Here is a 27,300-nt window from a genome sequence, read left to right as displayed (position 1 = left end):
GGTTCTAATCTAACCCACATCAGCATCCCCAGGAGGGCTCGTTAGAACACAGATGGCGAGGCCCCACTCAGGATCTGACTCGGTGGCTGCGGGCTGGGACTCTAGAGTCTACTTCTCTAGTCCCTGCCCCAGGTGATACAGCTGGTCAGGCGCACACCTGGGAGGACCACGGCTTCAGAACCAGGGCTTTGCCATTCAGGCTGTGACTGGACTCCCCTGGGGAGCTCCTAACAGACACAGACCAGACCCCAGACCCAGACTACTGAATCACAGTCCATGGGTGTGACACCCAGGTATCCATATTCTTTAAACTTCCCCAGGTGATCCCACTGTCCAGTCAAGCTTGAGAACCATGGACATAGAACTTTAACTTGGTCTGGGAGCAGTGAGAACCTCACCCAAGGAGTTCTTTTCTGTGGGTTCACCTGGGGTTGTTGAAAGGAGTCCCGGCTGTCAGTCAACATCCATTTCATGCAAGACAGGACTATGGACATAGTCATTGTCCAGAGTGGTGGTTCTCAATGTGGGGTTCCTGGACCAGCAGAATCAGCCTCATCTGGGAACTTGTTAGAAGTGCAAATTCTCCAGCCTGCCCCAGACCCAATGCATCAGAAACTCCAGGACTCTGTTTTTTCACAAGCCTTCCAGAGGATTCTGACCCACTTGACAGAGTGAGAACCCCTGACATAAGCCAGGACTGTTGAATAATTGACATTAATCTCAGCATGAGTTTGCTTTTGCCACATTCTAATTAAAATGCCATCATGGAATTACAACTTGGTGGCTAAATAAAGATACGCTTTGATCTTCCGATTTTACTGAAATGTTCAAAAATCTATGCAACAGCCTGAAAATCGTAACTCACAGCTCGTGTTAGTGGGAGGGAGACTTGTTAGTGACACAGGAGGGTGCACTGAGGGATGGAAGGAGTGGGCGCAGGGGCTGGCTCTCCTAATGTTCCCATTTGGCCACTCTGCCCTCCCTCTGAACTCTTCCTCCTGCCACGTTCCAAGTGGGAGGTCACCGAGCACCAGCATCGTGTGAGGCCTGAGCTCCCAAGCGAGCTCAGTGGCTGGCGGGGTGGGGACCCAGCTGGCTGTGGCGGCAGGCACCCTTCCCAGCAGCATCCCTCACTCCGAATTAGGGAAGACGTCCTATTGAAATTCAGAGGAAGAAAAGGAATTCATTCTCAAAAGTAATCAAAGGCATGCAAATTAAAGCATTGGTAAGATAGTACTTTTCACCTGTCAAATCAGCAAAGAGCTGGCTGCCCAGCCCCAGAATCAGTGGAGATGCACCCTGATCGCCTCCAAAGCGATTTCTCACTAAGAATCCAGAGCCTGAAAACGTTCAGACCCTTTGACCCAATAATCCTTCTGCTGTAAATCTCAACTAAGGCAATTGTTTGAAATCAGAGAAAGCTTTGTGCTTTCTCTTCTTCATCTGGCTTATCAGAAGCAGCAAAAATTGGAACCAACCTAAAAGTCCGAAGAAAAAAATGATTCAGGAAATTACTATACTTTAAAAATATGTTGAGCTTTCACAGCAAAAAAAAAAAAAGTGACGATGAAAAATATGTTGAGCTTTTTAAAAAAATGAATTTTATGAGTTTTTAATGGCACAGGAAAAACAAAGTTTTTTAAAGTATACACAACTAGAAATTTAGAAAATTAGAAATACAAAATTATAAAACATGACCTCAATTGTTTTATAAACATCTAGATAGGGAAAAAATAGAAATGTGAAATTACAAAATATGGCCTCAGCTGTTTTATAAACATCTAGATAGGGGGGGAAAAAAACCCTGGAATGAAGTATACCAAAATCTTCGTGATCTTTCTGCGTATGTTAACTTGGTATCTTTTTTTCTCTCTCATATTTTTTTGTATTTGCCACATTTTCTAAGGTAACTTTTTGCTTGTGAAATCAAGGAGGGAAAATATTTGCAAAAAAAAAAAAAAAAGCCAATTTTCAATCTTCTGGGGGAAATGCGTTCCCAGAGTATCCGGGAGACCCCTTCAGATAAAGCAGCATTTCGTTTGGCAGCGGGATGAGCGGTGCAGGAGGAGGGGGTGGGAAGACAGACAGTGGTCATTTATCACGAGGGGGCCAGTCTGGCCTCTTCAGAGCTCTGCCCAGGGCCAGCGAGGAGCCAGGAATACTTAAGCAGGGCCTTTTCTCTGTCTTTCAGCTTTTTGAAAACAAGAAGAATACTAAAAGCAGACACAGGAAAGTCGCCATTTATAGTTTTACGGGAAACCAGAGAAATCGCTGCAGCACGTTCCGAGTGAAAAGAAATCAAACCATCTACTGGCAGGAAGGGCTCCTGGTCACCTTTGACGGGGGCTACCTCAGGTAGGAACGTTTGAGAGCTCATCTGGGTCACCACAGTGCCGTGAGACTGCCCACGTGGTGCCCAGAGTTCTGCTCCCGAGAGCAGCTCATCATGGACGCTTGCTAGAAATCAGAAACTGCCTTGCAAACGTCCCAGAGATTCCCCATCTCCCCACCCCTCCTGCTCTGCCCTTGCAGGACAGGAAAGGCAAGGGAAGATGTGGTGACTACAGCCCAGGACTAGAGGGAAGGGGGTAGCCACTAAGCTCAGGGGTGAGAGCAACCAGCTCCCCCCTGGTCACTTAGGTGGGACCTGCAGGGACCTGCATTCATCCAGCCCCACCCGCTTTGTTCTAAGAGATGATGTCCTGGCGATGGCACTGGTTCCCTAGCCCACATCCCGCGATGCCTACCTTAGATCCCTTTTCCTGTTCTCTTTGTTTGTTTATTTTTTGAGATAGATAAAATCAGCTCAACAGTTTAGTAACTGATTTTTATCAGGTTTAGCATACACAAGATTATTTCATACTTACAGCGAATTTTTCAGATATTCTTCAGCTCTGTGAGAAGAGAGGGTAAAAGGAGAAAGTAACTTTTTTGAGGGCCCGATTTGGGCCATCTGGACACCTGGTGCTTTCATAGCAATGTTTCCACTTAAAGCTCACAGCCCCCGACTTGGTAGATGAGAATCCTATGGTTCAGAAAGGGGCAAAACCTTCCCCAGTGTCACACCTAAGGCTCAGATCCCAGCCTGAGCATCCCTCACTGCAAAGTCCTCATTATGTCCCCATCCCCATCCTGGGGGTGGCAGGGTGACAAGGCAGGGCTGTGCACACAAGGACACCAATGCAGGAGACCCCTGATAGTCCTGCCCGGGCACCTGGGGGCCCCTAGGGGTTGCAGCCTCACCCTGGAGACAAGGAGATTCTCCCAGGGCCCTTCGTGGCCGATCACAATGGACCTCTTTTTGTTTCTGGGTTGCAGTGTGGAATCCTCAGATGTGAACTGGAAAAAGAAAAAAAGTGGAGGAATAAAAATTATCTGCCAATCGGAAATGAGGGACTTCTCGGCAATGGCTTTTATCACAGACCACGTCAACTCCTTGATTGATCAGTGGTTTCCCGGTAAGAAAACGTTCTTGAACCAAATCTTTGCTCATGTTCCTATTTCTTTATAAATCAGGGTAGGGTTTCTTACTTGGAGAACAGAAATCCCACTGGGATTCAGCTCAAGGAGACCAGAGGAATCCTAACAGCCCTTTGGCAGAGTCCTGAGCCCCAGGGGAGTCAAGCTGTAGGCATGAGTTGGGGCGCTGCGGGGGAGACACGGGCCCAGACCCACAGGTCCTGTGCGGGACGTGGCCCCCTGGCTGCCCATAGTCTGTGGGAAGAAAGATGCTTCCTGTTACCACGCATGGTCCAGGAAGACCCTCGTGTGCGCCTCACACAGTCTTGTTTACACAGTGAGGACAAGGCTGCTGAAATCCGGGGGGAGCCCACAGCTGGTGCAGGGGTGAGAGGGAAGGCACCACACCTGCCAAGGGTCCCCATTCTCCTGCCCTGCCTGCCCTTGACCCCTGAATCCCAGCGGCGATCAGCCACCCACGTGGCCCTTTCCAGCCCCTTTGATCGGTTTCTTCATAGACAGTCCACTTAAAGAAAATACTTTTTGAAGTGAAGCTGTTGAGGTCCCCTGTTTGTTTTGCTACCGGAGTGGAGACAAACCCACAGGGCGTCCCACTGGGAGGAGGCTGTCCGGGCAAAACTCCTTCCCCATGAGCCCTCAGCCCTGGAAGGCTGGCGGCCGAGAGAGCAGAGAGCGGGTTTGGGATCCGCTAGTCCAGTCCTCCAGCCTCCTGTGCTGGCTTCCTCACCCACATGCCATCCTGGCATCCCAGCAGAGCATCTAAGGAAATGCTTAAGAAACGGGCCTTGTGCGCTCCGGATCAACGCTCTGGACGCCAGGGTCCGGGGTCCTTCAGGTGTTGATGGGAAGGGTGACCTACAAGGAAAAAATGCATTTTAGAAAGGGGCCTCAGAGAAGGCAGTTTGGTGCATGGGTTGTGGCAGTTGAAGGGTGCTTGGCCACCCAAGGGGGACCTCTAGGCCATGTGAACCCTCCAGACCCTTTGTGGCTCCCCATCAACCAGTGGTCCTCCCACAGCAGGTGCTGCTGGAGATTTGACTGGGGGTCCATTAGACAGGAAGACGGGGCTGAGGGACCGAGATGGGGCTGCCCAGGTACAGCACCACCAGCCAGATGGCAGGATGCGTTACACATGGGCCTGCAGGTAGCAGATGTGCCCAGAAAGGGCCAGGAGTCCACCTTGCACAAAGCAGCCATCAGCTTGCTGGGAGGGCATCTCCATGGGCCGCGTGGAGGAATTGCTCTGCGCCTCCTTTCAGAGGTGTGCAGAAGAGCTGTGTCTCCTGCCCAGGGGAGCTCATGTCAAATGACTAGGTTTTGTCTTATTATAATTTGTACTCATTCCTCCTCCAGCATTGCTCTTCTAGGAAGGATCATAGTAATTGCAAGCTCTATGTTTCTAATTTTAAGGACGGCTCCTTACTTGTGGTTTTTGTCACTGGAGACTGGCATAGCTCAGAACCAGCCCGCAGAGTCCTGTCAGGGCCCAGCTGTGCAGAAGGGATTCCCAAACTCTCAGCCCCTCCTTGGCCAGCCGGCTCAGGGTCTGGACCACCCAGCGGCTGTCCAGTGCATCCCTGGCCTCTCCCTGCGTGGGTCTTTCAAGGCACAGGATGGTGCTTTCCATAAAGGAACCCGAGTGCAGCAGTCACGTTTCAGCCACTCCTGGGGGCCCAGGCCAGGGCAGACAGACCCCGTCCTGTGAAAAGCCCACCCATCCTGGGGGTGCAGGTGCTGCCCAGGGACCCACCTGCAGCCACCTTTGGGTGAGCGGACTCCCACTCTGCCCCCACGTAGCTCTGACGGCCACAGAAAGCGACGGGACCCCACTCATGGAGCAATACGTGCCCTGCCCGGTCTGCGAGACCTCCTGGGCCCAGCACACCGGCCCAAGCGAGAGACCGGAGCACGTGCAATACTTCGACATGGAAGACTGCGTGCTGACGGCCATCGAGCGGGACTTCATCTCCTGCCCCAGGCACCCCGACCTCCCCGTGCCTCTCCAGGAGCTGGTCCCCGAGCTGTTCATGACTGACTTCCCGGCCAGGTATATCATAGCACCCCTGCCTGGGACCCTCTGCTTTCCACCCCACCCTGGGTGACTTTTAGCTTCTGGGCCTAGGCTGCCCGAAGAGAACCAGGCTGTTGGGTCTCTGTTTTTGAGGCCACAACAGGCCCAGCCGGGCAGAGCACTTGGAGGGTGAAGTCATTCCGGCATCCCACACCATCTCTCCCTCACGTTAGCTGGCACTCCTTCCCTCCTAACTCCTTCTTTGCTGCCAGATCAAGGCATAGAAGACAGACACCCCTTGGCATCCAAGAAGAGGGTGCTCCCAGACCCTACTGCCTCATTTTCCTTTCTTGCCAAATGCCAACTCCTCGCTGCTGCCCTGCAACTTAGCATTTAGGTCCTCTGAATCTGTACTTAGAGTTGAGTCTATCTATATTAATCTTAGATAATAACGAGGGAGAGAATGCTGGAGAAAAGAGAAGATGTTTTGTGGTCCCATCTGACAGGAAAGAATCACAAAACCCAAGTGCTGGGTAAAAAATGGACTCTTCTGTAGTCATGGAAACCAGAAGCCATGGCTAGTCTCCATGGAGACAGTCTGACATTGGTGGTTATCAGCGTTTTTGGAGTGGTGAAGTCCTGTTGTCTTCTTATTCAAAGGATTGCTATTATTTGGTTTCTTCAAAGAAAAGTAAACTTTTGGAGGGGTAAGAATATTTGCATCCTCATTTTTCCAAATTGCTCCCCCATCCCAAGAAAAGAGATGTGGAGTTCTCGGAGATGTTGTAGGATTGGGGTTCCAAAGCATGCTTCTGGGAGAGTCTGTTAAATTAAGATTCACTGCCTACGTTGGAAAATTTCCCCCCATAGTTCTTTCCAATATCCCCCAACAAGTTACCTTGTTGGTGAAATGACTAATTAAATACCACTGGTCTGCAAAATGACTTCCCTTTGTTCCTAAGTCTTTAACGTGAGGGTTATCACTTTTTGGAGACCACATGCAGAGTTTTGTGTATGTATGAGTCAGATTTCATGGTCAGGTGCCCGATTAAGGCAGCCCCAGATTTTAGAATTTTTATTTATTTGCTGAACTTTGTTATGTTTTATGCCCCCTCTGAATCTGGATATGGAATCTACTGTCCGGAATCTGGAAAGCCAGATTACTTGTCCCTGTTGGGTCTAGTCACAGGCTGTAGCATGGCTCTTAGACTAAAGTACTTGGCTGGGAGTTGAAAAGCCCAAAAATCTGAACAGGATTCATAATTCAGCAGAGACTCTCTGGAAACTTCTTCTGTGGCCCAATGGTCCCAAAGCATCACACTCCCCCAGTGGGAGTTTGTGCAGGCGGGGGTGGGGACAATCTGGCATCCACGGAGCCCTGCCCAGTGGCCCCAAGTTTACAGGAGTCTTAACAGAAAGCCCTGAGGGATCCCCAGCATTCCCGCTGGTCCCCGTGCCTGTCCTAGGAGGCTCCCAAGTGCCCACCCTTCCTAAACAGGCGGCTTTGGATTTGACACTTGGAGAACTGCCTTGTTCGTCTTCAGCTGCATCACCAAGGGCTACAGTAGGTGCAGTTGCATCTGCCCAGAGGGTAATGCAGTTAAGCTGTGCAAAGTCTGAGCAGCTGCAGAATCCGTTCCTAGAAGGCATGGGAAACAGCTGCATGGTGGGGTGGGGGGTCCGAGGCGTTGCTCTGTGGGGCCAGGAGAGCTCCAGAGGGGGCACCTGGCAGCGGCCACTGATCAGAAACCCAGGTGGACCTCAGCAGAGCTGGGGGATGCCCTGAAGTGGGAGAGCATCTGGCTACCTGCCTTCCCTCCCTCCGTCTCTCCCTCCCTTCATCCCTTGCCCTTTCCCTCCCTTCCAGGAGTGACTTGCAGTGTTTCCAAAAGCCTAACAGAAACCTCCCTTTTACCTAGGTTTAGAACACACAGACGGGTGAGAAGGTCTGAACTCCCTGCCCTTGGGTGAAATAAATCCTAGCCATTGACTGTGGGAACACACTGCATGGCTGGTTTATATACTTCTTTGCTTAATAAAAAGAAATGAGGATGGAAACTTTATGCTGGACACCAGAAACTGACACATTGTAAACTGACTATACTTCAATCAAAGAATTTTTTTCTAAATAATGAAATGAGACTTCATTTTCCAGCCACTCAAAAAAAAAAAAAAAAGAGGGAACAACTAACGTAGCAGTAAGTAAATAAGGTTTGTCTGATGGAAACTAGCTCTCACAGCACAGAATGTTTGGGAGGAAAACATCTAAGGGAATTCTTCTTCCGTGTCCACCACTTTCAGAGGCTTCACCCCATGTAGGTCACCAGCCACACTGCTGACACAGTTCCTGTTATGAGCCCACTTTACAGAGGAGGAGACCAAGGCTTGTGGAGGCTGCGTGATTTGCCCAGGGCCGGGGTGTGTCCCAGCTCTGGCTGACCCCACAGGTGGCTTCGAACCCTGACCCTCCACAGTGGGAACCAGTGGCCCAGCCTGTCCCTGCACCTGCCTAGCCCAGGACCTGCCCTATCCCAGTGGCCTCTCTAGGGGTCTGTTCTGACCCTGGCACTGTGTTTCCCGCAGACTCTTCCTGGAGAACAGCAAACTGGAGCACAGCGAGGATGAGAGCGCCATCCTGGGCCAAGGTGGGAGCGGCACTGTCATCTACCGGGCCCGGTACCAGGGCCAGCCCGTGGCTGTGAAGCGATTCCAGCTCAAGAAATTCAAGAACTTTGCTAATGCCCCGGCAGGTAAACGTAAACGGGACCCTGTGTCATTTTTTTTCAGATGTGCATTCCCTTAGGCCAGACTTGCATTGTCTTGGGGATGCCTGAGGCCTCGTGGGCAGGGGAGAAGGGTAGGTCCAGCCAGTGAGGCCCAGGGGCAGCCCTGCTTTGCTCCAGCAGGATGGGGGACAAGCTCGAGAATCAGACTGAGCCAGGCCTAGAAATTGCTTTTGGAGATTACTTTCTTATCTGGACACGAGCCCCCAAGAGCACGGGCCATCATTCCAGTTTCCATCCACTCTGTGCCCAGTCCAGGCTTGGCATGTGGTGGGCACACAGGCAGACCTCAGGTGGACCCCTCACCCTGGGCCATCTCCACTAAAAGAAGGCCCGTGGGAGCGCCAGATGAATGGACTGGAAAGCCAGTGTGGTTGGCTTCTCCCCCCACCTCCAACCCCCCAAAGGAGGGGACACCCTCTTACCTTGGCACACTCAGGTGTACACATCCTGTGCGGCGCAGTGACGTTCTGGAGCGACTCGTCACCACCTAAAGCTCAGCCGGTGCAAGCACCAGAAGGCCTGCTCACTTCCAGCAGGGTGGATGTCACATCCCCTCACTGCCCCTGGCTTAGCCTGGTCACCTTTATGCTCACAAAAGGAATTTACACTCTGGGTAGAAAAATTAGAATTGTAGGACAATGGAAGATAAAGTTGCTAGGCATGAGCTCAGCATCAAATTCATCAGCAGTGACCCACTAGAAAATGCCTTTCACGGCAGCCATTAAACTGTAAGGAATTGAGGAATAATTAATATATATCATTCAATGTAGTTCTCATCTAAATGCCAGCAGGGTGTGTGTGTGTGTGTGTGTGTGTGTGTGTGTGTGTGTGTGTATGAGAGAGAGAGAAAGAGAACCCTGATTCTAAAATGCATATGAAATGACAAAAACCCAAGAACAGCCAAGAAAATTCCACAGTGGAAGACAAAAGAAAGAGGCCTGCCCAGCAGGCGTTCTGACTTACACACACCTACAGGCATTAAGGCGGTCTTCTCCCAGGGCGCGGATAGGCCTGTCGGGACGAGCCTGCGTGGGAGGCCAGCACGTGACAGAGGTGACGTCGCAAGTCAGCGGGAAAGGCTGACTATTCACTCACTGGGGCGGACCCTCAGGCCAGACTTCACAGCATAGTCAGAAATAAATTCTTCACCAGTTAAAGACCGAATGTGAAAAAACAAAACTTTTACGCTTAGAAAACAAACGTGGCTGGCACACGGAGAGCTCTGGCACAGTTGATGCATTTCATTTGCCAAGATTTTCTTCATGCTGTTTAAACTTCCATGTCCAATGAACTTTAAAATCTGAACTTTGGCAAGGGAAAGATCAGGACACTGCTCAGTGACCTCAGGACGGGCTGCAGCCTCATGAGTGGCATCCTGGCCCTCTAGTTGGTGGGAAGGGCCCCTGGGGGGTGCCCAGGCAGACGCCTTCCATGGGGGATGCACTTTGAGGGCATCGGGAGAAGGTTACAGCACAGCCCACCTGCAGCCCATAGACTTTTCTCCTCTGGCCTGAGATGATGGGTCCCAGGCCCACGGCTGCCCCACAGTTTTCTCTCTGGGATGGTCCTTTCTGCCTTCCATGGTCCTGGCTTCTGGCAGGGAGTAAAGTGAACAGCAGGGACCAAGCCCTCAGCATCCCTGCAGGTGAGCAGTGGGGGCCTGGTTCCATGCCAGATGGTGGCCTGAGCCATGTTCTGGGTGACTCAGGGATGGAGAATTAGAATAAGATCAAACTGTGACTCTCAGGTGGCCAACAGCAGGGTGGGGCCAGGACTATGAGAACGACGTCTCAGTGATGAGGGTGGGGGCGTGCGCATCCCTCTACAGAGGGGCAGGAATGTCAGGACAACTGTGGCACCTGATCAGGGGCACACTTGATACCAGCCTGGAATGCCTCAGGAATGTGACCATTTGGGGCCAGATTCTGGGTGACGATATTGCAACCCTGGATAGGGTAAGTTTGCCCTAAAATGTAAATCCTGGCCACACCCGGCCCCTCGAGTTCCTGCGAGGCAGCTCTGAGAGTGACGGGGCCCCCACCCCAAGTGGCCCTGGACAGGCTCCCCGGGCAGCGCTGACAGCCGTGCTCTCCCCGCAGACACCATGCTCAGGCACCTGCGGGCCACGGACGCCATGAGGAACTTCTCGGAGTTCCGTCAGGAGGCCAGCATGCTGCACGCCCTGCAGCACCCCTGCATCGTGTCCCTCATCGGCATCAGCATCCACCCGCTCTGCTTCGCCCTGGAGCTCGCCCCACTGGGCAGCCTCAACACTGTGCTGTCCGAGAATGCCAAAGGTACCACCATGCCCAGAACCTTCCACAGGGGGCTGCCAGCCCAGTCTAGCCCCTGGGAGGCCCAAGACCCATAGGGAGTGGCGCAGGTCCCTGGGGAAGCCATCTGGGGCCAGGTACACCTGCCTACAGCTCACTTGGCCAACTCCCTGCGGGTGATAAAGGACCCCACCAGGTCTAAATGCCGGTGTTGGCAAGGCTGGAGGAGCTCCCAGTCTGGAGTCAGAACCGTGTTCCAAGACTGGGTTCTTTGCCATAATCCAGGAAGTTGCTGAATTTACTCATCTGTAAAGGAGACTGATTATAGCCCCGCTGGGAGGGCAAACAAGAGCATCAAAAGAAGCAGCCCAAAAGCCCACCAGCCACATAAATCTCTTTGTCCAAAACACATACACGTGGCCACCGCTGTTAAAACTCTGAGATCCTGCGGTCAGTTTTATCCTATCTTATTTTTTAACCACATTTTAAAATAATTTACCTTGAGAAATGGGTAACTAAAGAGCAGCCAGAGGGAGAGAGGTAGCTGTCTTTTGACTCAGGAAGAAAAATTAAAATGCAGTTAAAATCAATCATGCCTCCCTTAGTGGAAGAGAACTTTTTAAATGGAGTTCTTTTTTTTTTTTTTTAAACTGAAGTACAGTCAGTTACAGTGTGTCCATTTCCAGTGTCCAGCACGATGTCCCAGACATGCATATACATACAAATATTCGTTTTCATATTCTTTTTCATTAAAGGTTATGACAAGATACTGAATGTAGTTCCCTGTGCTACACAGAAGAAATTTGTTTTTTTAATCTATTTTTATGGATAGTGGTTAACATTTGCAAATCTCAAACTCCCAATTTTTATGGAGTTCTTACACTGGCAACTCACCTCTTGACCTTATGGCAACCTTGATGAACTCTAGGAATTTTGAAGCCTCGCTCTGTTAGAAAAAACACCAACCACTGCAGGCGTGAGATACCGTGAATGAAGCTGTGACGACAAGCATTTCTAACCTAAATCACATTTACTTAAGAAGGCTGTTCTGTGTCTCTTCTGGTATCTGGCCCATAGAATGTAAAGCATCTGGGGAGACAGAGGTAAGAAAAGAAGACAGTTGTTACAATCATACTTTGATCTTCTTGTCTTTGCAAGATTCCTCCTTTATGCCTCTGGGACACATGCTCACCCAAAAAATAGCCTACCAGATAGCCTCCGGCCTGGCCTACCTGCACAAGAAGAACATCATCTTCTGCGACCTGAAGTCGGACAACATCCTGGTCTGGTCCCTGGACGTCAAGGATCACATCAACATCAAGCTGTCAGACTACGGGATCTCCCGGCAGTCGTTTCACGAGGGCGCCCTGGGCGTGGAGGGCACTCCCGGCTACCAGGCCCCGGAGATCAGGCCTCGTATAGTGTATGATGAGAAGGTACACACCCCGGCCCAGCTGGGCCCCCTGCAAGGCCAGCCAGGCAGTCCTGAGGACACCTGCAGCTTCTGAGCTCCGAGCCCCGCCCCGCCCCGCCCCTTGCCCCGCACCCTCCACCTCCTCACCCACAACCGCTGGCAAGCACACTTTTTTCCCTGTCCCGTGATCCACCAGGAGGCGCTGACTTGAGCCAGAAGGGCACAGAGGCCCGTGTCCTCCTAGTAATGGAACAAGTGACTTCTTAACTTCAGGCCAGCCTTGGCTGAGATGTTGGCTAAATGTTTGACTTCTGCCCCGAGAACTACTTGGTAGATCCAGGCACACACACAACTTCAAGCCATCTTACAAGGCTCCTCTTGCCCCCAGTGTTAGCCCTGGTTAGCCCAGCAGTGAAACTCCCCTGGCCTGTAATTTCTCACTATTTGGTGATTGGCTGGTGGGTCATTGACTAATTGCTTTAAGAACCACCCAAGCATGTGTGGGTTAACTTGGCACCTGTGGCTATTAACCAAGATAGGAAAGGCAAATCAGAGTGACAAAAATAAGCTTCTTAGTAGCAGGTGACGACAGACAATTTATCTCAAAACTAAATTTATAACAGGAACCTTCGCACTGAAAACTCTCAGATCTGTCTCAGCCATTCTCCTGCTAAAAAGTTGTTTCTTGACCCTCATGGAGGCCCATGTAACTCTCTCCTGTCTGGGTCTTTTCATGACATTTAGAGGAGTCAAGATACTGTGATCTGGGAGACTTTCCCCTTTTTATGATTTGCATGTACTGCTCTCCCACTGCCAAGCATGTTAAAGCCGAGGGTCTGCATTCTCCTGCCTTGTCCTGATACCCAAGGTAAAGGACCATGGCATTCTTAGGGCCCTTAATTAGTGCCTAATAGCAAGTTCTCAGTATGTATTGAGTGGATGGATGGAAGGAAGGAAGGAAGGAAGTATGGGAGGATGGATGGTTAAATGGACAGAAAGACAGTCAGATGGATGCTCGTATAGGAAACAAGAAGATAGATAAATATGCAGAAGGACAGGTGATTCAGGTGGATGGAGGGATGGATGGGAGGGAGGGAGGTAGAAAGGGAAAAAGAAGGACTGGAAGATGGTTGTCTAACTGGACAGAGGGATGGATGATCAGATGCTTGGTGGGATGTTTGGACAGGTGCGAGAGATAGATAGATTGGTGAAATTGATGATCGTCCCCCTTTGGGCAGGGCCCACATTTTCCTTATCTAAAGTGTCTCACAGCTCCCTCCAGATTAGGGCCAGCTTGAAAAGTCGGCTGAGCCCAGGCAGGGGACCTGACTTGACTTGCCCCTCTGCCCAGGTAGACATGTTTTCCTACGGGATGGTGCTTTACGAGTTGCTGTCAGGACAGCGGCCCGCGCTGGGCCACCACCAGCTTCAGATTGCCAAGAAGCTGTCCAAGGGCGTCCGCCCGGTGCTGGGGCAGCCGGAGGAAGTGCAATTCCACCGACTCCAGGCCCTCATGATGGAGTGCTGGGACACGAAGCCAGAGAAGGTACCTGGGGGCTCAGAGCCTGGGGGCCTGGCACCTCCTGCCAGGTGGGTACACCCTTCAGCAAGGGTCTAGAACAAAAGGGGCAACCCATTTCTCTCTGCTGGTTTCTTCTACAAACAGATATTTCCTGCTTCTGATACACCCAGTTCATTTGCTTTGTGTGGGTGTCACTCTCAGGAGAAATGAAGTTCCTTTTCCTCCTCCACTTTTGTGTGACATCATCATGCAAATAAAGCACAACCCTTTAGAGAGATCCAGTCCCCGTGCACGAGCAGAGAGAGTGTCCGCATCTCTTTTTAAAATAATGGAAAGAAGGTCTGCTCATGAGAAGCAGGACCCATATTACCATTTTGAAGCTAGTCGTTTTTGGAAGAGGCCAGTGGTTTCAAGGTTAAAACTCATTTATCAGATGAGATGGTGCTAGTTTAATGTATTGGGAGTAAATGAGGCCTGAGAAAAATTATTTACAAGATCCTATGCCTCTGGGCATGGGGATTGGAATATCAGAGTTTAGGCTGACCTGACCACCTGATTTTGAGTGGCCGTGGACAACAGTGACCCGGACGCCAGGAAGGCCATGTTTCTGGTGTCTGAAGTTGTTTTGGCCTCTTTTTGTGATTGGGTCCTGAAAAAGCAGATTCCACTTCTTCCTCCCTGGTTCAAGGCTGTTAGTTTTGTGGACAGAATGGGCATCGATGTGGTTGTAAGTGACCCTTGCTCACCACCCCATTGGCCTCTCTCCCTCAGCGACCGCTGGCCCTGGCGGTGGTGAGCCAGATGAAGGACCCAACCTTCGCAACCTTCATGTACCAGCTGCCCTGCGGGAAGCAGACGGCCTTCTTCTCATCCCAGGGCCAGGAGTACATGGTGATCTTCTGGGACGGGAAAGAGGAGTCCAGGTAAGTCTGAGGCTTACCGTGCCCCGTTGGTTCAGGGTGGGGGGAGACCATGGACTTGGGGGGCAGTCAGGGATGACTATGGTGGAAGATGTTTAGTGGACAGTGGGTTTAAAGCTTGATTGAGTCTGCTCCAGAGACAAAACAGTCCACCTGCACACAGACATGCATGGGTGGGTTTGTGGATAAGAGAAGCAGAGAAAAGCTGGTGTCTACTGGGGGCACAGGGCTGCAGGGGGCACAGGGCTGTGGGGGACACAGGGCTGCAGGGGGTCAAGGGAGGGTTTTGTTTTACAATGGGAGTTACTTGCAGCTTGATGGTAGGGGAGGTCAATGATGCTGGGGGTCGGGGAAAGAGGATGGATATTGGAGTGGACTTGCTGAATAGAGAGGAGGGAAGGGGCCCTGGGCCAAGCAGGAGGGGTGCCCTTAAATAAGGATTCACGGACCTCCCCTTCTAGGTGCATTTCTTTTTCTCAGTGAAGTGGCAGGAAGGACAAGGACGTTGGGGAAAGGTTTTGCATATTCGAGGAGAATGATAGAAAGGCCAGGAAATTGGAAAGAGAGCATAGAGAACTTTTCAGTCTCCAGAAAAGCACCACCCTGTATGAGACCCTTCAGTTCTGGCCAGAAATGTGGCTTCTCCCACCTACCTAGTGTGACACCTTCAGAAGCAAGAGGGCACTTCATGGCATGAATAGTCTTCTAGCACAAACACTTGCAGGTGCTAAAATCTGATAAGGCTTAAATCAAGGAAAGCTTCAGATGCCATGAGATAAACGGAAGGGACTTTTCCATGTTCCTTAGGTGGTCAGTGTTGGTGAGGTTTGCACAAGGTTTTACACCACTGGGACTGAGTCTTCTGACATGAGACGTCATAAGATGGCTCTGAGAAGCCATGACCTAAATAAATATAAATAAATAAATATATGTAAAAATAGATACATATATATGTATGTGCATATGTGTGTATACATATATGTGTGTATATGTGTATATATGCAGTCAGTAATTATAATGTTGGTGGCAGTGTTGTTATTTTAAGGCACTGCTTATAATTGTAGGGTAAACTTAAAGGGCAATTGTATTGGTGCCATGCATTGTACCTTGTGATATTCAGCATGCGGGATATAAAAGATAGGTTGAATCCTGTAGTGCTGAATTTAAATTTGATGGACTTTTGAGTATTTTATCTTTAAGAAAAAATGAACTCATTTCCTACCTCTGTTGAAGAGACCTAGAAACAACGACTAGCCAAATACCAGTGAGCACCCCTGGGAGGCAGATGGTGGTGTTTAAGTGCCAAAGGGAACCAAGGCTTGTGTAATGGAGAAGTGGCTGAGTCCAGGTCTGGGGCAGGAAGTGGGCCGAGAACATCCAACACATCAGAAACAAGGATGTCATCAGAGACTGCTGAGGGTGGACCGTAGGGACTCGGTTGCCAACCTGAAGAGGTTCCCATTGACCGAAGATAGGGCAACCAAGATCAGTAAGAATAACATGTCAGCAATGGACTGAGATACAGCAAATCGTTTAAATGCATGAGTTTCTAATGCTACTTAATAAAAATAACAATTTTTTAAAAACCTGTTTTCAATTCAAGAAGCACCTCATTGATCATCGCTGGAGGCTCCCGAGAAACAGACACATTATTTTGAAAACTAGGCTATACAGAAAGAATTAAGGTTTTATTCTGCCTTTCCTATGTGAACTGTGCCCCAAGGTAGTTAGCAAAAGAAGTGATCAGAGAAAGTTTCCTTTTTAGCATAAATGAAACTAGTTAAGGAAGAAGAAATGCTGAATTAGAATGTCACATTGTGCCGTCTCTATGGAAATAATGTATGTAGTCAGTGATCGGTAATGGTCACCAATGGAGTGAGAACCAGGTGTTTTGTGCCTCCCAACAGAAATACACAGGAAGTATTCTTGCCTAAAAAAATCAAACAGAATCTGATCAAGACTCAAGATCGGGGCCAGGGAGGGAGGTGGATGACACCCTGGTGCGAGAAGTCCACCGGACACCCCCGGTGTCGGCCGCACGTGACCTGGTGGGGGAGAAGGAGGAAGTGGGAAGGAGGACCTATCCAAAGAGACTTAGAGACATAAAAACCAGTGGACACATGGCCATTCTTTCACCACTGATTCAAGCAAACTGAAATCAGTGACGAGAGAGCCGGAGAAGTTTGGATACTGGATATTCATGAGCTACAGGAATTATTTTCTCTTTTCTTAGTTGAGGTTGTGCATTGTGGCTGGGTTTCTGACCATCTGTCACAGATAAGTGCAGAGACATTATAGAGGAAAAGATGATTTGGGGGATTTGCTTCTTAAGAATCTGGGGAGAGGAAAAGGTGGACGTGGGCAGAGATGAACCGTCGCGGCCATACAGTGATAATTACTTAATTACCATGCGATGGGCATCCAGGCTGTGAAATTCACTGTCTGGAAAAGTGAGAAGGTGGGAAGGGTTGATAACTAGGGCGTGGACCCTCCAGTTTGAATGACGACACATGGTTTTCAAACTCCTTTATGGGCGCAGCGTTCCAAAATCACATTGCTTTTGGTGAAATGTCACAGTTTCAGAAGACTGGGAAATAGAGGCACATTTTCTATCATGAAACAAAAGCCCTCTTACTAATGAAGAGTGTAAATGTACACAGAAAATAAATGCTTGCCAGTGCGTTCAAGAACAAAACTTGAGTATCATCTCCCAATTTTCCTATCAATGCTTATTTCTTCAACAGACTCTGGAAAATCTTTCAAACAAATAGAGAAAATTTAAAAATTATTATCTTTTGATTTCAAGGAATTTTACAAATCCATGGGAAAAATACAAAACTCTCAATAATAAAATCGGCAAGGAACATAAATAAGCTTTGAAAAATGTCAACAGGGGACAATCAACATATTTTGTAACATTTAAACCTGCAGTAATCGAAGAGTTATAAATTCCATCTACAAGATTCCTTTTTATTTTTTTGCTTATCATATTGACAAAGTTTTTTTTTTTTCAAAGATAATAATGAACGTTGCTGAGGGTGGGTCATACCTTACTGGTGAGCGTGTACATTTGCACATTGGTCCAAAAAACAATTTGGCAGTATGTCTCAAATGGCTTAGAGATACTGATATCCTTTGACCCAGTAATTATATGTCTAGGAACTTTTCCCAAGGATGCAGGGATGTTGGGGTGCTCACTGATGCTTCTGGGATAAACCCTGCTCCACCTGCCGAGAACACTCCTTGACCTTCTCAGTCTTACAGACTCACCCAAGATGTCCGGGGACAATACCCCTCAGGGCCCTGAAATCTCATCTCCAGTGGGAAGGGCGAGGCCTCTCTCTGTGCTGTGTTGACTATCCATGGATTCAGGAAGGGAAGGGGGTGAGAAGGCAGGGCGGATGTGCAGAAAGCAGGACACCCATAACAGAATTCTTGTTGAAGGGAACAGGGGTATGCTATCCTTTAAATTTCTCTAAATTTTTAATTTTTTTTTGATGTGAAATGTAAAGCTATTTATAATATCCTAGTTTGATTTTTTTTCAACATGTAGGAAAAAGCCTGGAAAAAAGGGGGAGGAAATATAAATTCGAAGGAAGTTTTCAGATGCTGATTTTTCACTCATCTCCCTCATCTGCAAATACATGTGATCAGTCAGTGCTGGCAAGGGGTTTCCCAAATTTGATGGCAGGCGTTTTCCATTAAGAACTGCTGTCCACTCACTTGACTTATTCTGCTGGACTGGGGAAGAGATCTGTGTGGCCTGGGTAAATAACGGACCCCCACCCCAGCGCCAGTCTCGTCTCCAGGCAGTGAGCTGGCTGGGCGCCCCCCGAGGGCGGTGGGAGACAGCGGTGCTTTGGGGTGAGGGTGGTGGGGTGTGGTGGTGAGTGGGCGGCTGCTCCTGTAAACAGCAGCTTGATAGTTCTCAGAGCATTCATGTTGGGGGATCCGCTTTGAGGCCCCCAGTCTACTTAGAAATCCCCCCACCTTGTCTCTGGTTGACCTGGTGTACTTTCCTATGGGGGGGCAGATATGGCCAGTGGAGGGGCCGGGAGTGGCCTTGATGCAGGTAAAGCCTCCTGGTGTCCCTTCATGCTGTGGGCCCTCAAAGTTCACAGAAACAGGAGGCTCTTTCTTCCCTTTGGGAAGGTCCTTCTCTGCTTGAATGTTCAAGTGTCACCAAGCAGGCAGGACCAGGCTGTGCCCCAGCTGTGAACAGTCCTTGAGTCAGAACATGAGAAATCGGACCCTGGGCTCGAAGGATAGATAAGGCCCATGGCTGTCCTCCTCCAAGGCCACCCACAGGCCAGGCCGGGGAGAGGGAGGTGGCCCCTGGCCATTGGGAGCTGACTGCACAGTTGCTGACTGCAGGAACTACACAGTGGTGAACACGGAGAAGGGCCTTCTGGAAGTGCAACGCATGAGCTGTGCGGGAATGAAGCTGAGCTGCCAGCTTAAGATTCAGAGCTCTCTGTGGACGGCCACCGAGGTAACCACCCCCCTGTAGGGCTCTCATCGAGGGGGGTGGCACCAGTGCACAGCACCCGGGGGGCCATATTTAGCAACCAAACATGCAGGACACCCAGGTACCTCCGAATTCCAGATAGAACCCCAGTCTACACCTGTGAGACCCCCCAGAGCAATGCCAGCCTCGTGTGAAAAAGTAGCGTCTCACCAGGGACACCTGCCTGGTCCTTGGTTGGCAACTGGGCTTCAGCTGCGCAAAGCGTCAAGTGCAGAATCGCAGCAAGAGGAGAACCCCAGGAGCCTGGTGCAGTGACTGGGTTTCTTCTAACACCGCCAAGCGCTCGCGGTAAATCCACTCCGCTCTGAGGCCTTTGTGTAAAGAGCAGAAGGCACGAGGAGCTGCCCTCTGAGAAGTCCAGAGAGGAAGGTCCGAAAACAAATGCTCTGAAGCTGCTGGGCGGGTGGTACACGTTGACGCAGCCTTTCCAGATGGCAGTTGGGAAGTACGGTTCAACTCGGCATCACCGGTCGCAGAAATACCCTTCACACACATAAGCCTCAGTGATTTCAGTTTTAAGAGTTCGTTCTAAGGGAATAACCAAGACACACCCACACACTCAGACAGGCAGGTGGATAAGAATGCTCACTCCAGTCTAACTCATAGTCATGAAAACTGGAACAGCCCAAACATCTAACAACAGATGAGGCACATTCTGGTTCACCCGAGTGGCACACACATCACTCCCTCACGGACCAGGTAGGACAGGGCCCTGCCTGCAGTGACCATCACGGGAGAAGAGGAGCGTGGAAACAGCAGAGGAGCGTGGTCCTGCTGTTGGGGGGAACGCAGACACACACGTACCCACAGAAAACTCAAAGTCTGTGCCCCGAGTCCCAGAGGTGATTTGCTCTGGTTAATGGATTATGGGCAATTTTATTTTTCTTCTTTAGACCATTCTGTAGTTTGCAGACTATCTGCAAAGAACAGAAATAGGAAAACAACCAACCAGAAAGCCTCAATACGTGTCGCTTTCCAAGGTGTAGAGGGACTCCCGAGATCAAGTGGGCCCCTGGGAGGTGGCGGGCCTGCTCCAGCCTGGCTCTCACTTGGCTGTCTGCCCCTGCAGGACCAGAAGATCTATATCTACAACCTCAAGGGCATGTGTCCCTTGAACACACCCCAACGGGCTTTGGACACCCCGGCCATCGTCACCTGCTTCTTGGCGGTGCCTGTTATAAAAAAGGTGAGGTTGAAAAGGGGGGTGCACAGCTGTCTGGTTCTCCCTTCCCTGTTCCACTGGGCAGGTGGGGAGGGGAGCGAGGCCACACCCTCTTGGACCACCAAGCCCAGATAACAGTCACTCTTAGAAAGCCAGAAGACCTGGGCCATCATGAGTGCCTTTGGGGTTTCCAAGAACCTAGTGACCAGTCAAACTGAGGGCTAAGTGGGAAAGCTTGCATTCTGCATGCAGATACCATAGCCCTGGTGCAGGGGGAGTGCTTCTTTGGTGTAAATGGTGTCAAGGAGCAGTTGCGTGTGTGTCCTTCCCCTTCTGAGGGTCTCCCTCGGTCACTCAGTCACCAGGCCCTGGCAGCCCTAACCCTACGTTGGGTGGCCAGCTCCCCTCCTGCTCCGGCTTTGCCTCCTCTGGAGTGCTGTCAGTCCCAGACCTCAGTCCCTCTTTGTCCAGCATGGCCCCAAAGACCCATGTCCTCAGCTTCCAGCCCCTGCCTTTCTCAAGTGAATCCCCCCTGCCCAGGGCCCAGACAGTGCTGCAGCCCCTCAGGATGAGACCCAGACCTGCAGGGCCAGCCAGGGCTACCCCCCTGCTGCCCCGTCACAGCCCTCCCTACCCAAACACCACACTCGGAGCCAGCCCTTCCCTCCAGGAATGACCCCACCACTCACACCTCTTCCTATTCAGTTCTCAAGATCAAAGGTCATGACCCCCACTCCGAGAAGCTGGCCTTCCCTTGCTCCAGCAGCTCAGGGGCATCCCCTCCCGCCTCCTTTGGCCTCCGGAACCCCTTTGTGGGCCCTGAGGCTCCTGTTTGTGCAGTAGGCAAGCTCCCTGCTCAAGGGGTCATTGTTGGTGTGGCTTTGTTGAAACAATGTTGGCTGTCATCATCCAATCCCAGTTTTCCCATCTGCAAAATGGACACAGAAGGGATCAGGAGAAGGATCACTGGGTTTAACGAACCCAAAGCTCTGGGCCGGCGCACTGGGTAAATGCGAGCGTTATTCTACTTCCTGACAATCGTGAAATACGTGCGGTCTCCTCTCCACCCCTCCACAGTTTCATTTCTTTAGGGAAGGGAAAAAAAAGTCTTAAATCAACCTTAGAGTCATTTATGACTGTGGCCCCACGGGCGAGGCTGGGCAGCTCGGGACCTGGTCTGCACCGGAGGGCAGGAGAACGTGACACAAAGCGTTATTTAAGGCCACCGCTGGCCAGAGCCCCAAGCCAGGGCAGCACCGCCCGCATGACCAGGGGGAATAAAGCCTGCTCTGTGCGGAGCCTCCCTGCCAGGGTGCCTGCCTCTCGGAGGCCGTGCCGCCCCGTGGCCACGGATGGCAGCCCCTGCATTCTTACACGCGCACGTCCACACCCAGCCGCGACGCGGGGCTCACCTCCTGCCTGGAGCCTGGAGCCAGGACTCAGATAGAGAGAGACCTTGCTCCTGTTTGCTTTGGCTGCTTTCTTTCCTTGAATCCCAAAGATGGATTTGGATAAACGTTCTTAGGGCTTATTGACCTTGCTGTTGAACTGGAGGCTGGTTCGTCTGTCACCCTGGACAGCCCAACTCCCCAGCTGCCAACACGGGGCTTTCTGACACCCACCCTCACTGGGACAAGCCCCGGGTCCCCACTCTGTCCTGGCTCCGGCTTTGTTCCCCTGAACTCTCCCTGACCCACCGCAGCCTCGCCGATCTAGGCTGCAAACTCTCCTCCCTTCCCAGCTCTACGCAGACGCCCTGGGGAGGCCTGGACTGGGCCCAGCGTTCAGCGGTCTCTGCAGCTTTGGCCTCTGCCTGGTGACCTCTGGTGGCTGTAGAGGAGCACGTGCTTCATTGTGGGGGGCAGGGAAGGGATCGGCGTGGGAGGGGGGACCCTAAGGACCGCACCTATGTCAGCTGGACCACAGGCGCTTCAGAGTAGACGTGGTAAGCAGGGCATGTGGCACAGGGGCCAACAAGTGCCTCCGAGAGAGGGTTGGGTTGGAAGCGATTTCTTCCAGAATCAGCTCAGCAGGCACGTCTTACCCACGTGAGCAGAAAACCAGAGGAGTCACAGAGGTGAATGGGATGTCACCCTTCCTGGTGGCAGGCCAGCACCCTGGGGGCAGTGGTGGGCACGCAGACCCAGGCCTGCTCTCCTGGAACGCCCACCTAGTGGAGGTAGCAGGCAGGAAGCCGAGAGCAGACCCACAGGGTGCCCACAACTCCTGTCACCTTAATGAGCAGAGTTCAGGGGAGGGAGGGAAACACGTCCCACCTCCGAAGGAGGCCCTGGTCACCTGAAGGAGAAGACAGCTCCCTTCTGCTTCCCACCCGGGAGTCTTGCGCCCACTGTTTCCTGGAATTTGGGAGACGCAGGGCATCACCTGTCTCTGTCCTCTCCCTGCAGAATTCCTACCTGGTGCTGGCGGGCCTGGCTGATGGGCTTGTGGCCATGTTTCCCGTGGTGCGGGGAGCCCCGGACAACAGCTGCTCCTACCTGTGCTCACACACAGCCAACAGGTCCAAGTTCAGCATCCCAGATGAAGACGCACGGCAGAACCCCTACCCCGTGAAGGCCATGGAGGTGGTCAACAGTGGGTCTGAGGTCTGGTACAGCAACGGGCCTGGCCTGCTGGTCATCGACTGTGCAGCCCTGGAGATCAGCAGGCGGCTGGAGCCCTACTCGGCCCCTTCGGTGGTCACTTCGGTCGTGTGCAGCTCCGAGTGCCGGGGGGAGGAGGTCGTCTGGTGCCTGGACGACAGGGCCAACTGCTTGGTGATGTACCACTCAGCCACCTACCAGCTGTGTGCCCGGTACTTCTGCGGGGACCCCAGCCCCCTGAGGGACGTGTTTCCCGTGTTCCTGACGGGCTCGGAGCCCCTGGACAGCCCTGTGATCTGCCTGCCGGAGCCTGAGAAGAACTGTATCGCGGACGTGAGCATCATGTACAGCGAGGAGCTGGGCACTCAGATCCTGACCCACCAGGACTCGCTGACCGACTACTGCTCCATGTCCTCCTACTCCTCGTCCCCACCCCGCCAGGCACCCCCATCCCTCTCAAGCCTGCCCTGCTCCCCGGCAAGCTCTTCCAGCGTGCCTTTCTCCACCGACTGCGAGGACTCAGGCAGGCTGATTGAGCCCACCGCAGGCTCTGACAGGTCTGAGCATGACCTAAGCCCTGTGGACGGCGAGGCGTTCAGCCAGCACCTGCAGGCCGTGAAGATCCTTGCTGTGAAAGATGTCATCTGGGTCCCCAGGTGGGTTTCCCGGCAGGGGGCTCCGTCATGTTCTTGCTTTGGGGGCAGAGTGAGGGGAACCTTAAGATACTGTTGAGACCCATCAGGAGCTATTCCCTCTCTTCCAGAACCGGAGGGATCTCTTTAGTAAATCTAAGAAGGGCCGCACGAAAGCCCGTCTGCCCTCCAGAGAGCTCAGGGCTCCACGGAGGAGAGCCGCGGTCAGGTTTCCTACTGGGAAAGGGCTTCTCAGCCCGGCGGCAGGGCCCCCTCGGTAACGCAATCCATTTGCAGAAACTGCATTTGTGGCTGTGTCCCTCTGCACGCTGGCTCCATTTCCCCCCAAGAGCACAGCCCTGGACAAAATGCTTCCCCTCCTGGGTTTTGGTTTCTCAGGCGCGGTGGAGATGTTATCGTCATCGGCCTGGAGAAGGATGCAGGCGCCCAGCGGGGCCGCGTCATCGCCGTCTTAAAAGCCCGCGAACTGACTCCGCGTGGGTAAGACTGAGGGCAGCTCCTTGAGGACCTGGGGTGTGGCATGGGGAACTGAAGCCCCGCTGCCAGCTCCCTGCATGATGGCCACTGACCTTCTGTCCTCCACAAGTAGACATGGCAGCCACCACCGTGGCCATGGGTGGGGGAGGAACAAGATGGGGCCCTGCAGGCAGCTGCTGGGGGATCAGGAAATAGCAGCTGAACCAGGCATCACCCGCGGGTCTCGGCTGCCTGTTTCTGGGGTGCCCAGTGCACCTGTGGACCACGTGCAGGTGTGGAGATGGGAGGCTGGTGCCGGCCCGTGTTCCTGGAGTTGTCAGGCAGCCGGCAACATCCGCACCCCTCGCTTTGTCTACTGAGCCCCATGCGGTTAACCCCCCTTGTGGAGAAATCCCATTCGGCCTGCTCTCCCCAGAGCAGGAGGATGACAGTGGAAACATCTGTGGCACTGGAGCCAGTAACCTTGCCCCACCAGTGATTCTGGAGACTAGATCTGAGTTTGCTGCTGAGTTTGTGGGTGGCAGGAGTTCCCAGATCTCAGGGCAGGCTTCCGGGGGAGTAGGCTGGTCTGTAGACCTCGGAGTGCCCACCATTCATGTCCCTGAATGTTCCCCTCGTGTCGTTTTTCCTGTTTGCACCCCGTAGGCAGGTTTGCCGAGATCCAGGCACACTCACCATAGGGAGAGAGCAGCCCGGCAGCCAGCAAAAGGGAGGCTGTGCCTGGCCTGAGCCTGCTGGCTTTTTGAAATGCATCTGAGATGCTCCCTCCGCAAATAGCTACCAAGTGCTCAAGACATGCAGGGCCCCGAGGAAGCCGAGGCCCCTGTGCATCCCAGTTGACATGCCGGGCTCGGTGCCAGGCAGTGGGCACTGGGGACCGAGGGAGAAGGTTCAAGCAGTGCGTGCGCAAAGATGGGCCACACAGCCCTGCAGAGGCCGGAGGGAGGCTTGGGGTGCACGCCCAGATCGTGCAAAACAATCCACAGCCTCAAAAATGTGTCTGTAGTTAGGATCTGTTGGTGCAGGTTTTCTACTAACACACTGCCTGTGTTTCCTATGCCTGTGGAAACGGAGAAACGGAGAAGAATTGCACCGGGGCTGGGTGGCAGGGGGCTGAGCTAAAGCTCAAAATCTGTCATGGACCATTGATGCCCATGACTTAGAGTTGATCACACTGTTGTCTTCCAGCATCTGCAGGGGATTGGTTCCAGGACCCCTGCAGATTCCAAAATCTGAGGATGCTCAAGTCCCTTGTGTATAAGATGACATAGTACATGCAGTTGGCCCTCCATAGTCACAGATGCCAAACCTGTGGACATGGGGGACTGGCCATTTTTTCTGGACACTTTGGGGTCTGAGTCACATTACAGAGGATACCTGCTCTGTTGTGAACCTGAATCGATGTTCTTGGCCCCTCTAGGAAGACCCCTGACCACAGGCTGGACCACCAGAGAGAAGCAGGGCATCCCAGCATGTCGGCAGTGCCAGGCTGGGGTACACAGGCCCCCCAGCCAGGCTTTGTTCTCAGAGACAGTGCAGGGTGAGGGTCCCTGACCAAGTGGGGACCCCTGTGGGTTTTCTCAGACCCTCTCTCTCTCCAGGGTGCTCGTGGATGCGGCTGTGGTGGCAAAGGACACAGTTGTGTGCGGCTTTGAGAATGAGAACATGGAGTGGTGCCTGGCTGTCTGGAGGGGCTGGGGCACCCAGGAGTTTGACGTTTTCTACCAGTCCTACGAGGAGCTGGGCCGGCTGGAGGCCTGCATGCGGAAGAGAAGGTAATTCCTGTGGAATGAGCGCTTCTCAGACCTGGCCAGCCTGGGCCAGTGGCCTGATCCCTCCACCTGCTGCCTGCAGCCCGCAGCCCTCTGAGGACCCAGAAGGCGGACTGAGTTCTCCACTGAACCAGTTGCTGCTAAGAAGTGCTGAGAAGTTCCCACCCTGGCGGTGGTTAGTGAGTGCTCTGGTTCTAGGGCCGAGTTCCCTGAATACTCCCATCCCCCAGTGCTGGTTTTACAGCCCAAGGGAGGATAGTGGGGTCCGATGGGGAGGAACTCCTGCCTCCTCTCTCCACTTTCAGGATGGCATGTGGTGCGGGAGGGACCCCATGCTGGGCTAGATCACACGAAGGGGGGCTGGGCCTTTCCAGCGTAATAGGCCTGACCATCTTCATCCCCAGGTCTGGGGTGGAATTACACTAGAGGCTCTCAGTTGGGGAGCAGTTCGAGGCAGGGAGGGAGGAGGGCCGTGACCCCTGCCCCTTCCACCCGGTGGCCCCCAGGCTCTCAGCACATTTCACAAGCTCCAGAATCCCTGGGGCCTGGGGCCCTACTCTAGCAGGCTGAGATCAGGTGTCTCCTGCTCTGGAAAGTCTCTGTGTGAAAAGCCCCAGAAAGACCCCAGCCAGGAGCACGGCCCAATCTGGGGAATGAATGAGTTCCTTTAAGTGACAGGCCCAGGAAGCCAAGAGCCAGCACGGGGCCAAGAGCACCGACCAGCCTTTGTATTCTTCTGCTGACAAAAGGCAGGAGAGGCTCCATCAGCAGAACTTGAGAAGGAGCCTGTGTGTACAGCTTTGTGAAATAAACTTGGACGCAGCTGGAGCACAAGCCCTGTTTATTTGCACATAATCATCTTGTTTATCACTTTAACAAATTAAGTCCTATCTCAATGGTTCGGCCTCTGGTAGGGAAAGCACATCCTATGGGGCTTACATCAAATTATGTATTTGCTAAACATTTACTACACACGGCAGAGTAAAAAAGTAACATTGTTAACGGGGGATGTCTGGGTACCACGGCAAGAACTTTTATAAATTATGCACACCCACGTGTGAACACAGGCGAGCACACGTATTCACATTGTCACCGAGAGTAACTGTTTGAGGCTGCTTAAACTGAGAATGGGAGTTGGAATATGAGACCAATTCAAGTCTTTGATCTTTTTCTAAAATTAAATGATAAAAATCAAACTTAAGATTTTGCTGAGGTATGTGGGCAAATGTGGGTCCTTTTGTCTGAAAATAAACACTCTCTCAAGAACGCAGTCATGGCTTCCGTCTGTAGAGTGTGTGTAGTAACAGCACGGGCTCCACCCGACCCGGGCCCTCTCCCTGCCCGGGGGGCAGTGGCAGCCCCTTTTCAGCCCATGCCTGCCCCCACACAGGCTGCTCTGGAGCAGCTCCCGTGGGCAGAGATGGCCTCTGTCAGTCTCCCACTTCCTTTTAGTGGCCTGGGCACCGAGTCTGAGGGGTCTGAGGGTCTGTGCCTCCTGCCACGTGACTGCCGTTGGTCACATTCACCTGCAGCCAGGCTACCATGTGACACTCAGGACCCCCACGGCCCAGTCCCAGCCCGCCTTTCCGACCTCACCCAGCCCCTGGAGCAGGACCAAGCTGCGGCGAGGAGAGGCAGGGGCTCAGCTCATGGCTTGGCAGAGCCAGCTCAAGGTGCTGCTTCACAGAAGTTAAAAACC

At 52.3% G+C, this 27,300-nt stretch overlaps 1 protein-coding gene and 1 long non-coding RNA gene across 4 annotated transcripts in view; one reads left to right on the top strand and one right to left on the bottom strand.

Moving 5' to 3' along the window:
* LRRK1 (leucine rich repeat kinase 1) overlaps window positions 1-26,871 on the top strand; it is a 118,257-nt gene extending 91,386 nt beyond the window's left edge. For all 3 annotated transcript variants that reach the window (XM_010962893.3, XM_074354227.1, XM_074354228.1), the window contains exons 22-34: window positions 2,192-2,355; window positions 3,319-3,458; window positions 5,278-5,527; window positions 8,075-8,241; window positions 10,377-10,574; window positions 11,709-11,986; window positions 13,316-13,510; window positions 14,258-14,409; window positions 18,781-18,898; window positions 20,004-20,120; window positions 22,505-23,355; window positions 23,731-23,832; window positions 25,431-26,871. In XM_010962893.3, the coding sequence (XP_010961195.2) occupies window positions 2,192-2,355; window positions 3,319-3,458; window positions 5,278-5,527; window positions 8,075-8,241; window positions 10,377-10,574; window positions 11,709-11,986; window positions 13,316-13,510; window positions 14,258-14,409; window positions 18,781-18,898; window positions 20,004-20,120; window positions 22,505-23,355; window positions 23,731-23,832; window positions 25,431-25,608 (2,910 nt within the window). In that variant the 3' untranslated portion in view covers window positions 25,609-26,871. The remainder of the gene's footprint in view (window positions 1-2,191; window positions 2,356-3,318; window positions 3,459-5,277; window positions 5,528-8,074; window positions 8,242-10,376; window positions 10,575-11,708; window positions 11,987-13,315; window positions 13,511-14,257; window positions 14,410-18,780; window positions 18,899-20,003; window positions 20,121-22,504; window positions 23,356-23,730; window positions 23,833-25,430) is intronic.
* Window positions 89-3,340, bottom strand: LOC123619068 (uncharacterized). Its single transcript, XR_006727586.2, has 3 exons — window positions 3,244-3,340; window positions 2,868-2,894; window positions 89-1,154 (listed from the first exon to the last, which is right to left on the bottom strand). It is a non-coding gene; the product is annotated as an uncharacterized LOC123619068 (long non-coding RNA).
* Window positions 26,872-27,300: the final 429 nt, after the last annotated feature.

This window comes from Camelus bactrianus, chromosome 27, assembly GCF_048773025.1.
Source record: "Camelus bactrianus isolate YW-2024 breed Bactrian camel chromosome 27, ASM4877302v1, whole genome shotgun sequence".
Taxonomy (NCBI): Eukaryota; Metazoa; Chordata; class Mammalia; order Artiodactyla; family Camelidae; genus Camelus; species Camelus bactrianus.
This window is presented reverse-complemented; position numbering and strand designations above follow the sequence as displayed.